Raw genomic sequence first — 13,985 nt, 5'->3', positions numbered from 1 at the left:
TTAACTAACGTTTAATTAACTTTAACTAACGTTTAATTAACGTTTAATTAACTAACTTTAACTAACGTTTAACTACTGTTTAACTAACTTTAACTAACGTTTAACTAACTTTAACATTTAACTAACGTTTAACTACTGTTTAACTAACTTTAACTAACGTTTAATTAACTTTAACTAACGTTTAACTAACGTTTAATTAACTAACTTTAACTAACGTTTAATTAACTGTTTAACTAACGTTTAATTAACGTTTAATTAACTGACTTTAACTAACGTTTAACTACTGTTTAACTAACTTTAACTAACGTTTAACTAACTTTAACATTTAACTAACGTTTAACTACTGTTTAACTAACTTTAACTAACATTTAATTAACTTTAACTAACGTTTAACTAACGTTTAATTAACTAACTTTAACTAACGTTTAATTAACTTTAACTAACGTTTAATTAACGTTTAATTAACTAACTTTAACTAACGTTTAACTACTGTTTAACTAACTTTAACTAACGTTTAACTAACTTTAACATTTAACTAACGTTTAACTACTGTTTAACTAACTTTAACTAACATTTAATTAACTTTAACTAACGTTTAACTAACGTTTAATTAACTAACTTTAACTAACGTTTAATTAACTTTAACTAACGTTTAATTAACGTTTAATTAACTAACTTTAACTAACGTTTAACTACTGTTTAACTAACTTTAACTAACGTTTAACTAACTTTAACATTTAACTAACGTTTAACTACTGTTTAACTAACTTTAACTAACATTTAATTAACTTTAACTAACGTTTAACTAACGTTTAACGTTTAACTAACTTTAACTAACTTTAATTAACTTTAACTAACGTTTAATTAACGTTTAATTAACTTTAACGTTTAACTACTGTTTAACTAACTTTAACTAACGTTTAACTAACTTTTAACTAACGTTTAACTACTGTTTAACTAACTTTAACTAACGTTTAACTAACTTTAACTAACGTTTAACTAACGTTTAATTAACTAACTTTAACTAACGTTTAATTAACTTTAACTAACGTTTAATTAACGTTTAATTAACTAACTTTAACTAACGTTTAACTACTGTTTAACTAACTTTAACTAACGTTTAACTAACTTTAACATTTAACTAACGTTTAACTACTGTTTAACTAACTTTAACTAACATTTAATTAACTTTAACTAACGTTTAACTAACGTTTAATTAACTAACTTTAACTAACGTTTAACTAACGTTTAACTAACGTTTAACCAACGTTTAACTGACAAACTGCAGCTCAGAAGTTGGTTTGAATCAAACTAATTAAAAGTTATAATGACTTCAGTACAAAGACCTCGTCTTCATCAGCGAGGTCCCTGAGCCTGATGAAGACCATGACCTGCAGCTGAAAGAGGACATTTATTCTGACTTCTGTTGTGATGGAGACAGGCTAACAGTTCCCCCCCGTTTCCAGTCTTTATGCTAAGCTAGGCTAACCACATTGTTGTCGTACTGTCTCTTTAAGAGAAGGTTTGTTGTTGGACGAGGAAGAGTGGAAACTCCCTCTGATGTATTTAGATATGACTCCATAACACACACACACACACACACACACACACAGACACACACACACTCTGTGGTGGGTGATTAGGTCCTGATTCTTGTCTGCAGGAAAATCCCGTTGGGACGAAGAAGAAGAACAGATCAGGAGTCTTCGTCTTCGTCTTCGTCAGTGTTTCTGCTGAGTCATGGCGGGAGCTCTCAGGTACGTCGGTGACATCATGTTTGAGCTGCTCGTTGGTTGGTCCTGTGATCACGTGACTTGTGACATCATCAGAACAGGCGGTCAGGTGGACGTATGACATCACTCGTGTTGTCACGGACACGTAATGAATTGTTCAAACGTCATTTTTCTTAAAGGGACAGCGCAGGTTCGTGTTTGTTTTGGAACGTTCTGTCAACGCTGAGGTAACGTTGTCTGAATGTTAGTTATTGGTTTTCGTTGTAGAGGGTAAACAAACAGACGTCTCTCCATCGTTGCTCTGATGAGCGTTGCTATGGTTACGCTGCAAACAGGAAGTGTAAATCTGGACGTCCACATGAAGAAACGTTTCATCATCAAACAGGAAATCACCTGCGTGGATTCCTGCAGAGGTCGGAGGTCACGCAGAAATACCCCGAGCACAAACTTCCCCCTCGGGGTTTCTCTGCTGTGGGTTTATGTTAACGAGCTGTCTCTGCTGACGCCTGATTGGCTGCTGTGGTGAGAGGGGGCCGTCCCTCCGGCGCCGTCGAGACGTTTGATCAGATCAGAGTCAGACCGAGCGGCGAGGAGCTGAGCAGAGACAGGAAGTCAGAGAGGCGAGAAAAGAGGAAGCAGCGAGCGTCCGGAGGTCTGACAGGTCTGTTTGATTCACGGCGCCGTCCTTCAACGCCGCAGCACGTTTATTTACCCAGACTTCAGTCTGTCAGCTGTGAGACGCCGCAGGACGTCAGCGCGTACGCAGACGATGCACTGATTTACAGAGCGCTCAGTGTTCCCACACGAGCACGGGGCACTGAACGCATCAGCGAGCGCTTAGCCTCGATGCTAACAAACAAAGACTAACATGCTAATGCTAACATGCTAATGTTATTACATTTACCATCGTAGCTTAGCATGTTAGCATGCTAACATGCTAATGTTATTACATTTACCATCGTAGCTTAGCATGTTAGCATGTTAGTATGTTAGCATGTTAGCAGAGCTGAGGCTGTTTACAGCCTTTATGCTAAGCTAACTAGCTGCTAGCTGTACCTTCAGTGTAAATAGTGTACTGGCCCTTTAAGAAAGTTTTGTAGACCAACAATGCTAATGCTACTCTTTATGCTAAGCTAAGCTAACCACCTCGTGGTTCTGACCCAGATCAGCTGATGTCAACAGACTGTCAGAACCGAACGTCTGTTTGTTTCTTTCTTTCTTTCTGCTCGAAGGAAACTTTCCTTCACTGAAAGCAGCACAGTGACATCATCAACATAGCCCCTCCCCCTCCCTGCAGCAGCGCTGGTCTGGAATTCTGGGGGTTTTCCTCGAGACCGCCACTTCCAGGAAGTGACTGAAAGAGGGAGGGAGGGGCGAGCGAGGGCGAGCGAGAGAGAGAGAGACAGAGAGAGAGAGAGACAGAGAGAGAGAGACAGGTATTGTGTTCGAGGCTCGTCCTGCTGCAGTTTGTCACTTTTACAGATTTAAAGACACTCAGGTCAGAGAGTGGACACACACTTCCTGTGTGTGTTTTCAGTTTAAAGCCTCTAACTGTGTGTGTGTGTGTGTGTGTGTGTGTGTGTGTGGGTGTGTGTGTGTGTCTGTGTGTGTGTGTGTGTGTGTGTGTGTGTGTTGCAGGATGACTGAAGCTCAGTTCAACGTCTACGACAGCGACGTGAGTTCATTTTCTTTCTTTGTTTATTCGTCTTTAATGAAGTTTCACAGATAATTAAACATCAGGACAACTTTAAGTTATTCTAATGAGGTACACAACTCATTTGCATAATGTGACTTCAGTGTCAAACACAGTGTGGGAAGTTTGAGTTTCAAACGGCTCCATGGAGAGAGAGAGAAACATTAGCTGTAAATGTTTTTAACTCGTTTAAATTCTCTTTAAAATCTTAATTAATGTTGTTTGATCGTCACGTCCTTGATTCTGTCAAACGTTAAATTATCGATGAATGTTGATTTAATTTGACTTCACGTCCAGAACAGATGATTCATGAAACCTTCTTCTTCTTCTTCTTCTTCTTCTTCTTCTTCTTCTTCCTCAGCTGCAGATGAATCTGATGCAGTACGACTACATTCCTCCAGTGGACATAAAGACTGAACCCTACATACCTGAGACAGGTACGCAGCCAAATCACGTGTACGGCTTCATTCGTGTTCAGATGTCATCTATGAGCCGTGTACTCGTACCTCAGTTCATCACGCCTCCACTTCAGATCACGTCTCCGCCCGCCTGAGGGAGGTGCTGATACTGAAAGAAAGTTACCCAACAGTTAAGTAACATCTGCACGCCGACTCCCGCTGCCTCCGACCTTCAGTTCGACGTTGTACAGATACGGTTGTACCCCTACCCTGGTCCGTCCCTTAACCTGCTACCTGGTGGAACCCAAAGCACGACCGCTGCCCCATGTTTGGTCATAAACTACAAGAACCTGGATCTCCTCTGACCACAGAGCACGTTCACCTGTAGGACTGGACCTCAAACTCATGGAGGAAGCAGTTCCTGCTAGAAGTCTGGACTTTTCTGTGAGCCCCTGAGAACGTTTTGTTTGACGTTTCTTCTACACAGTCGCAGTCTTCGAAGAACTTCCTGTTAGTGTGAGGAACTTAAATTACGTTTAGTTTACATAGAGGCCGTCAGAACCTAAAAACTCAGACCAACAACGGGTAGAACCTCTTCAGGGACCAAGTTTGTATTAGTTCATCACACTTTTAAGAACGTCCTGTTTGAAACATCTCAGTACTACTCGTCAAAGACTTTCTGACCGGGAACCTCGACCAACAGTTTTATAAAGTGTTGGTCCCTGATGGATCTATCAGGTGCTGACCTTCCCATCAACATGAAACCTAAATGTGTAAACGAGCCTCCAGAGCGTTACCTTGAAAGCTCCATCGTACCTTTTGGACTTGTTCGCATCATTTTTGTGGCTTTATTACAGACAGTGATATTCCAGATGCAACGAGGGTCAGACTTGAATCAGGGACGGTGAAGTTCACGATCAGAGTCTTCACACCCCAAAAGGTTATTGGGGGGCGTCCCAATAACCTTTTGAAATTAAGTCTTATTCATTCACCAACCATCAGGTCTGAGACATCAGGGTCTTTTATCAGAGCCAAGAAAATCATTTGTTGAATGCTGTCGAGAACAAAAGTACCCCTGGACTGCCCTGACCTGAACTTTCAAATATTCGGTTCATTCACAAGCTGAGCTGAACCTGTGAACTTCCCAGAAAACGCTGACGGGGAAAGCACCTGATCTACCTTTAGTACTCGCTGTCAGACTGGTGACATCGTGAAAGTGGATGGTGAAATCCAGAAACCATCATCAGTCATAATTCCAGGCAGTAACTGAAGTTTTCTCTGTGTTTCAGCTCACGGTCCCTACATTCAGATCATAGAAGAACCCAAACAGGTGAGACTAAGACTTCACTTCCTGTCTCTGTCCGTACAAAGACCGGAGCTTTTGCTCTTGGTCTGGTTGAAACAAACAGATCAGATGTGAAAACATCCTCAAATTATCTTGTATGTTGCCCCACAGGGATCTTCTTCAGGCCCACTGTGATTATTTAGTACATCAGCGATACGTTTAGTTACAAATCAGCTTTGTGTCCGTCTCTACGCTGACGATACCATCTTCTATTCCAATGAGTTTAGAGCCAATTGAATCGCAGGGTTTGATGACACCAGGTGTCTTTGAGTAATTTAGTTTGTTCCAGGTTCCATGTGTGGAACCTAAATGTAATGTAACCTGGAGTCTTCAGATGGACGACAGCAGTTCACTTTAAAATGAGAGAAAACTTACAGACACACAGATTTTCAAAATAAAAGGAAAGAGACATTGAAGAGGTGACATTAAAACTCACTGTGTGTGTTTACTAAGAACAACAGGTGAGTGCACCTGAACAGACTCTCCGTGGTGTTTCCCCTCCTCGGGGTCATCCTCCTTACTGTAACAGTCACTTCCTTTAATCCAGGGTTTTCCCAACAGTCATACGAGACGCCAACAAACTCGCAGGAAGTCAGGGAGTTTCTGCAGATAAAGGTCATGTGACTGCTGAGACTGTATGCAAATGAGCCAGAGCTGCTCTGAAGAGGAAGAAGAAACTTTATGCAACCAGACGAACACAAAGAGAGTTTCCTTCAGTTTGAGTCGGTGCTCGAACAGCAACAGTAAATAAGTGTGTGTGTGTGTGTGTGTGTGTGTGTCTCAGAGGGGCTTTCGTTTCCGTTATGAGTGTGAGGGTCCGTCCCACGGCGGGCTCCCAGGGGCCTCCAGCGAGAAGAACAGGAGAACCTACCCGACCGTGAAGGTACATCAACAACGCTCTGACAACACTCCAACAACATCTGTACAACCTCTGCTTCAGTCACATCAGCTCAGCAGTATTTGTACTGTGGTATTTGTACTTGTACTGCAGTATTTTCATGCCTCATGTTGTCTCAGATTAATAACTACGTGGGTCACGCCCGGGTGGAGGTCCAGCTGGTGACGCACTCCGACCCTCCTCGTGTTCACGCTCACAGCCTGGTGGGACGCCACTGCACCGAGAACGGCACCTGCACGCTGGACGTCGGCCCCAACGACCTCACCGCCTCGTCAGTATCCAATCAGATCGCAGCACCAACACCTTCACTCACTGACATCATCACAACAAAACAAACAGACGAGTCAGAGAGGAAAGTTTCAAAAAAAGTCCAGCGATGATTAATGAGACGTTTAGAAAAAGAAACGTGAGTCAGAGCTCACGGGGAATTCATCACGGAGACTTTAAAGACAGAAAATAATAAACATGAATCATGAAAACACAAATCTCCTTCTGACTGTTGATGGTGATGTCACTTCCTGTAGCTTCAGTAACCTGGGCATCCTCCACGTGACGAAGAAAGGTGTGGTCGAGGTTCTGAGCCGCCGCCTGAGAGAAGAGAGGAAGAGACAGAAAGGAGCTCACTGCCACCTCACAGGTAAGACGTTACCACAACGTTACCACAACGTTAACACGACGTTAACACAACGTTAACACGACGTTAACACAACGTTAACACAACGCTAACACGTTACCACGTTACCACAACGTTAACACAACGTTAACACAACGTTAACACAACATTACCACGTTACCACAACATTACCACGTTACCACAACGTTAACACAACGTTAACACAACATTAACACAACATTACCACGTTACCACGTTAACACAACGTTAACACAACGTTACCACGTTACCACAACGTTACCACAAGTTAACACAGCGTTACCACAACGTTAACACATTAACACAACGTTAACACAACGTTAACATGTTACCACGTTAACACAACGTTAACACAACGTTACCACAACGTTAACACATTAACACAACGTTAACATGTTACCACGTTAACACAACGTTAACACAACGTTACCACAACGTTACCACAACGTTAATACAGCGTTACCACAACGTTAATACAACGTTAACACAACGTTAACACAACGTTCACACGTTACCACGTTAACACACGTTACCACAACGTTAACACGTTAACACAGCGTTACCACGACGTTACCACAACGTTAACACAACGTTAATACGTTACCACGTTAACACAACGTTAACACAACGTTAACACAACGTTACCACGACGTTAACACAACGTTAACACAACGTTACCACGACGTTAACACAACGTTAACACAACGTTACCACACGCCCTCACGGCGTCGATCCGACCTGTGACGCTCTGCTGTCGCCCTCCTCAGACTCGGAGGAGAACTCCATCCTGAAGGAGGCGAAGGAGCTCGGGAAGGTGATGGACCTGAACATCGTCAGGTTGAAGTTCACCGCCTACCTGCAGGACAGCAACGGAGGCTTCACCCGAGCGCTCAAACCCGTGGTGTCCAACCCGATCTATGACAGCAGTGAGTCCAGCTGATGTTCCACATCTCTGAAGAGAATCTTTCTTTCTTTCTCCAAGGTAACGAATCATCTGTGATTCTGATGTTTGTCTCCTGCAGAATCACCGAACGCCTCCAACCTGAAGATCTCTCGGATGGATAAGACGTGCGGCACGGTGCTGGGAGGAGACGAGATCTTCCTGCTCTGCGACAAAGTCCAGAAAGGTGAAAACAAACTTTAACTGTTACAAATATGTAAAGTACCACGAGTAAAAGTACTTTCCAGACTTAAATACTGAAGTATTCATTTCTGCTGCACGTCACAGACGACATAGAGATTCGTTTCTACGAGGAGGACGATGAAGGAGGCTGGGAGGCGTTTGGAGACTTCTCCCCGACCGACGTCCACAAACAGGTACACAGTGTGTGTGTGTGTGTGCTGAGTTAACATACATCTGGGGACACAGTGAGACAGGTAAGTGAGGACAGTTCAACCAACCGGGGACCAAAGCTGAAGTTTGGGTCAGTGGATGGTGAGTCTCAAAGAAATTAATGTAAATGTGATTTACATAAAGTTACATTACAGAGAGGACTACACAGCTAACAACAGGCTAACAACAGGCTAACGACACGCTAATAACAGGCTAACAACAGGCTAACAACAGGCTAACAACAGGCTAACAACACGCTAACAACAGGCTAACGACACGTTAATAACAGGCTAACAACAGGCTAACGACACGCTAACGACGCGCTAACAACAGGCTAACGACACGCTAACAACAGGCTAACGACACGCTAACAACAGGCTAACGACACGCTAACAACAGGCTAACGACAGGCTAACAACAGGCTAACGACACGCTAACAACAGGCTAACGACAGGCTAACAACAGGCTAACGACACGCTAACAACAGGCTAACAACAGGCTAACGACACGCTAACAACAGGCTAACGACAGGCTAACAACAGGCTAACGACACGCTAACAACAGGCTAACGACAGGCTAACAACAGGCTAACGACACGCTAACAACAGGCTAACGACAGGCTAACAACAGGCTAACGACACGCTAACAACAGGCTAACGACAGGCTAACAACAGGCTAACGACACGCTAACAACAGGCTAACGACAGGCTAACAACAGGCTAACGACACGCTAACAACAGGCTAACGACAGGCTAACAACAGGCTAACGACACGCTAACAACAGGCTAACGACAGGCTAACAACAGGCTAACGACACGCTAACAACAGGCTAACGACAGGCTAACAACAGGCTAACGACACGCTAACAACAGGCTAACAACAGGCTAACAACAGGCTAACGACACGCTAACAACAGGCTAACAACAGGCTAACAACAGGCTAACAACAGGCTAACGACACGCTAACAACAGGCTAACGACAGGCTAACAACAGGCTAACAACAGGCTAACGACACGCTAACAACAGGCTAACGACACGCTAACAACAGGCTAACAACAGGCTAACGACACAGCTAACAACAGGCTAACGACAGGCTAACAACAGGCTAACAACAGGCTAACGACAGGCTAACGACACGCTAACAACAGGCTAACAACAAGCTAACAACAGGCTAACGACAGGCTAATGACACAGCTAACAACATGCTAACAACAGGCTAACGACACGCTAACAACAGGCTAACGACACAGCTAACAACAGGCTAACGACACAGCTAACAACAGGCTAACAACAACAACAAAGAAAAACAACAGTGTCAGTGGTTGCAGAGTTTTGTTGTCCTCATAGGGAACAATCAAAAAAAACTCTTCACTGTTAGCGTGTGAGTGAGACACACACACACACACACACACACACACACACACACACACACACACACACAGTGTTTTCATTTTGAAACCACAGCAGTGACTAAAAGACAAAAACAGCAGCTCGTCTTTGATCAGCTGAACGGGGAATTCCTTCAAACGGTCTGTGAAGAACAAACAGAAATTCAGATGAGCTGCAAACATGATTTAAATATTTGAAACATTTTAATTTAAACATCATTTACAGGCTCGTGTAACAAAGTCCTCTCTTAGTTTTCATCAGACAGAAATCTTTAGAAAAGTTTGATCTGATTGAAATGTTTGAGCTGAGCCTGTTCGCTGCAGAGTGTCAACAAGAACTTTATTCATAGAAACAGACTCAATTATTTGTGCGAGTGTTCATCGTGTCTTCTCTGTCCTCAGTACGCCATCGTGTTCAAGACGCCGCCCTATCACAGCGCAGAGATCGAGCGGCCCGTCACCGTCTTCCTGCAGCTGAAGAGGAAGAAAGCCGGCGACAGCAGCGACCCCAAACAGTTCACCTACATCCCACAGGTCCAAGGTGAGCACAGAACCACCTGACAGGAAGCAGTGTGTCTGTTTCAGTCGCTAACGTTCGCCTCGTGTTTCAGACAAAGAGGAGGTGCTGAGGAAGAAGCAGAAGCCGCTGCCTCACTATGAAACCTGGAGAGGAGGTGGAGGAGGAGGAGGAAGAGGTGGAGGAGCTGGAGGGTTTGGAGGAGCAGGAGCTGGAGGAGGAGGAGGAGGTAGGATTTCAACTTCCTGTTTTGATAACACGGTATAGAAACCCGAGAAGGAGCGAGAGTTTCCATCGAGTCAGTGAAAGTCAGCTCCAACGTTTCCTGTTTAACCGTGATATGACCTTTTATGGTCGTCTACTTCCTGTTTGTGAGTGAAGGTGACGTTTGTCTGAACCTGTCAAACTTTATTTAAACTTTATTTAAACGTCAGCGACTCTAAACTGGATCCCTGAGGGACGCCACGTCTGAAGTGTTTGTTTCCTCCTGCAGGATTCCAGTTCAGCCATCAGATGAACGGAGGAGGCGCAGGAGGAGGCGCAGGAGGAGTTTTCTTCACAGGAGGATTCACAAGCTTTGGTGGAGGGGGAGGAGCTCAGATGTCAGGCTCCGCCCCTCAGACGGACGGACAGGCCGGCTCGCCGCTGCAGCAGCAGCTGTTTCAGATCGGTAAGACGCGGCGTGTTTCCATGACAACGTGTGTGTCTCTCCCCGTCCGTGTTTTAATCTCGCCGCCGTGTCCATCGTGTCTCCAGCCGCCGCCCTGCACAGTCGAGCCTCTCAGAGCGCCAGACAGACCGCCGCCGCCCTGCTGCAGTACTGCAGCACCGGGGACGCCCGGGTCCTCCTGGCCATCCAGAGACACCTCTGCGGCGTGCAAGACGGCAACGGAGACACGTGAGTTTGTAACTGACTCCTCCTAACGAGGGAGCGCCGGCTCCTCCTAACGAGGGAGCGCCGGCTCCTCCTCAGCTCAAAGATCTGATTGGTGGCTTTTGATTTCCCACAGTCCTTTGCACCTGGCCGTCATCCACCAGCAGACAGGTGTGATCCAGCAGCTGATCCACACGCTGCTCAGCAGCCAGCAGCAGAACATCCTGAACACAGCCAACCACCTGCGACAGGTAACTCACCTGAACAATGTGTAATTAGCTCAGAGCTAACGAGCACGCACAGGTAGCTGACCGCTTCACTTCCTGTCTGCAGACGCCGCTCCACCTGGCGGTGATCACTCGGCAGGTGAAGGTGGTGGAGGTGTTGCTGCGGGCGGGGGCCGACCCCAGCCTGCTGGACAAAGATGGCCGCAGTCCCATCCACCTGGCGGCGCTGGCTGGAGACCACGCCACACTCCGCCCCCTGCTGGCTCACCTGGGAGAAGGCCACGCCCACCTGGTCAACACGCCTGATTACCACGGTGAGTCAGCGTCAGCGCCGCGTTCAGGGTCACGTGACCAGGTTTGATTTGGTAACTTTAGATAAACTGAAGCGTTTCTCCACCGCAGGTCTCCACCCGCTCCACCTGGCCGTGAGGAGGGACGGCGAGCGCTGCCTCCGCCTGCTGGTGGAGGGCGGAGCCAAAATCAACGCACCTGAGCAGAAGAGTGGAAACACCGCCCTCCACCTGGCCGTCAGAGAAAACCTGTTCAAGGTGGCATGCACGCTCATCACCGAGGTACGACACACACACACGCACACACACACACCTGTAGCCCCGCCCCTCAGTGACATCACATCATGACATCATCGCTCTGTGTTTGCAGCTGAAGGCCGACGTCAACGCGTGCACGTTTGGAGGAAACACGCCTCTCCACCTGGCCGCCAGTCTGGGCTCGCCGACGCTCTGCTCGATGCTCGTCGCTGCAGGTGAGACGCTCGGACACGACGTACCTGTTCACACCTGTGACATCATCACACACACAAACACACCTGAGTCACTCCATCTGTTCTTCAGGTGCCGATAAGAACATGGAGAACGACGAGCCGCTCTTCTTCAGCTCGTCTTCAGACGAAGAGCAGGACGAAGACGAACCAATCAGAGACGAGGTCAGAGAGCGAGACGCCGCCGCGCAGCCAATCAACCCTCGCAAGAGACCTGCAGGAGGCCACACCCCTCTGGACCTTGCCAAATGCCAGAAGGTAACGAGCCGTCCTTTCAAAATAAAAGTCTTAAAGAATCATCAAAGATGATGTCACGCCATGACATCATGTCTAATCTCCGCCCCCTCAGGTGAGGAACCTGCTGAACTCCAAACAGAGTCCGAAGTCGAGTCGTCACTGCAGCAAGAAGATGAAGCCGAGCAGCTCTGAAGGTTCGTTAACGAGGTCGCTCGTTATCTGGAGCTCAGTGTGTGAACTTTGACCTTAACAAACGTGTGTGTGTGTGTGTGTGTGTGTTGCAGAGGTGGAGGCCTCGGGGCTGGACGAGGACACGCTGTCCCGGCTGGTGGAGGTGCTGAGCGTCGGCGACGTCCCCTGGAGGAAGCTGGCGGAGAAGCTGGGCATGATGACGCTGACTCACCTGTACCTGGACAGTCCGACGCCGTGCCAACACCTGCTGCAGCACTACAAGGTAAACACGCCGACACGGGTCACATGTGGAGTTTAACACGCGTGTGGAGTTTAACACACGTGTTCACGTCTCTGATCATGCTGCTGCTTGTCTCCGTCAGCTGGGTGGAGGTCCGGTCCAAGGGCTGGTCGAAGCTCTGCAGTCTCTCGGCCTGACAGAAGGAGTCCGACTGCTGAGACACACAGAACTACGAGACGACAAGCACAGCACAGGTAACACACACACACACACACACACACAGCACAGGTAAAACACACACACACCTGTGAGGTCATGTGGTTAACTGAAGCCGCTCTCACCTTGTTCACGTTTTTCTGTCCAATCAGACGCCACGGTTGACAGCGGCTTCGGCAGTCAGCCAATGGAGGAAGACGAGCCGCCCGTGACCAATCAGTGACAGGCAGGAAATGAAAGTCACCTGAGCAGCCTGGGTCATCTCAGAACTCTGCAGAACTGGACCTGGACTTGAACCTGAACCTGGACCGAGTCGGACTTTTGTTTGTTTACCTGCCGCGCTCCGGGCGGACCCCGCCGTGTAAATAAACAGGAAGTAGATTTTTATTGCCGTATCATAAATGTTTGACTTTGATGTTTCAGTTTTTAATTAATTTATATTTTGTTTTGATCGTTTCATATTTCTGTGACGTCTGATGGAACATCAGGAGTCCTTGAATTTCGCCTTGAAAGTCCTTAAATCTGCCAGGAAAAACATTGAACATTAACGAGCTCCAGAGAAGTTTCATGATTAATTACGTGTCGAACATTTTAATATCGGAGCCGAGACGTGTTGACTCAATGTCCAGGAGCTGAAATGTCCAACTGTCTCACACCTGTCCCTCACCTGTCTCACACTTGTCCCTCACCTCTCACACCTGTCTCACACCTGTCCCTCACCTCGCACACCTGTCTCACACCTGTCGCTCACCTCTCACACCTGTCTCACACCTGTCCCTCACCTCGCACACCTGTCTCACACCTGTCGCTCACCTCTCACACCTGTCCCACACCTGTCCCTCACCTCTCACACCTGTCCCTCACCTGTCCCTCACCTCTCACCCCTGTCCCTCACCTGTCCCTCACCTCTCACCCCTGTCCCTCACCTGTCCCTCACCTGTCCCTCACCTCTCACACCTGTCATCAAAACATGAATGTTAAAATAAACTGAAAGTCAAAGACTTCAAAGGTTTTTATGTCAGAGTTGTGACGTTTTGACAATAATGAATAATTAACGTGTGACTCAGACTTTTTAATATTTTAAATCATTTGTTTCATGTCGTCCAACATCGAAGCGTTCCGTGTTCGGATTCTCCGTGTTCGGATTCTCCGTGTTCGGATTCTCCGTGTTCGGATTCTCCGTGTTCGGATTCTCCGTGTTCTCTCCGTTACAGAGTCGTCGTTGTGTTTGTTGATACTGTGTATGAATATTTAATGTGGTTTGAATAAAAACGACTGTCAGAC

At 46.4% G+C, this 13,985-nt stretch overlaps 1 protein-coding gene across 6 annotated transcripts; it reads left to right on the top strand.

Moving 5' to 3' along the window:
- The first annotated feature begins 1,592 nt into the window (after nucleotides 1-1,592).
- On the top strand, nucleotides 1,593-13,116 carry nfkb2 (nuclear factor of kappa light polypeptide gene enhancer in B-cells 2 (p49/p100)). 6 transcript variants are annotated; one of them, XM_027283358.1, is made up of 23 exons: nucleotides 1,593-1,757; nucleotides 3,372-3,408; nucleotides 3,794-3,863; nucleotides 5,114-5,154; nucleotides 5,954-6,052; nucleotides 6,187-6,338; nucleotides 6,592-6,704; nucleotides 7,487-7,645; nucleotides 7,742-7,846; nucleotides 7,948-8,036; nucleotides 9,843-9,981; nucleotides 10,052-10,187; nucleotides 10,449-10,627; nucleotides 10,714-10,855; nucleotides 10,968-11,082; nucleotides 11,165-11,372; nucleotides 11,461-11,630; nucleotides 11,719-11,821; nucleotides 11,910-12,094; nucleotides 12,186-12,267; nucleotides 12,358-12,527; nucleotides 12,628-12,739; nucleotides 12,854-13,116. In XM_027283358.1, exons 1-23 carry the CDS (start codon nucleotides 1,741-1,743, stop codon nucleotides 12,922-12,924), a joined length of 2,694 nt encoding a protein of 897 aa, XP_027139159.1. In that variant the 5' UTR covers nucleotides 1,593-1,740; the 3' UTR covers nucleotides 12,925-13,116. The 6 variants fall into 6 exon arrangements, with proteins under 6 accessions (XP_027139159.1, XP_027139158.1, XP_027139162.1 ...); XM_027283357.1 differs by having other exon boundaries at nucleotides 1,594-1,757; nucleotides 3,788-3,863; nucleotides 10,052-10,186; nucleotides 10,451-10,627; XM_027283361.1 differs by lacking the exon at nucleotides 1,593-1,757 and adding an exon at nucleotides 1,790-2,394.
- The last annotated feature ends 869 nt before the right edge of the window (nucleotides 13,117-13,985 follow it).

This window comes from Larimichthys crocea, chromosome X (assembly GCF_000972845.2).
Source record: "Larimichthys crocea isolate SSNF chromosome X, L_crocea_2.0, whole genome shotgun sequence".
In the NCBI taxonomy this organism is placed as follows: Eukaryota; Metazoa; Chordata; class Actinopteri; family Sciaenidae; genus Larimichthys; species Larimichthys crocea.
This window is presented reverse-complemented; position numbering and strand designations above follow the sequence as displayed.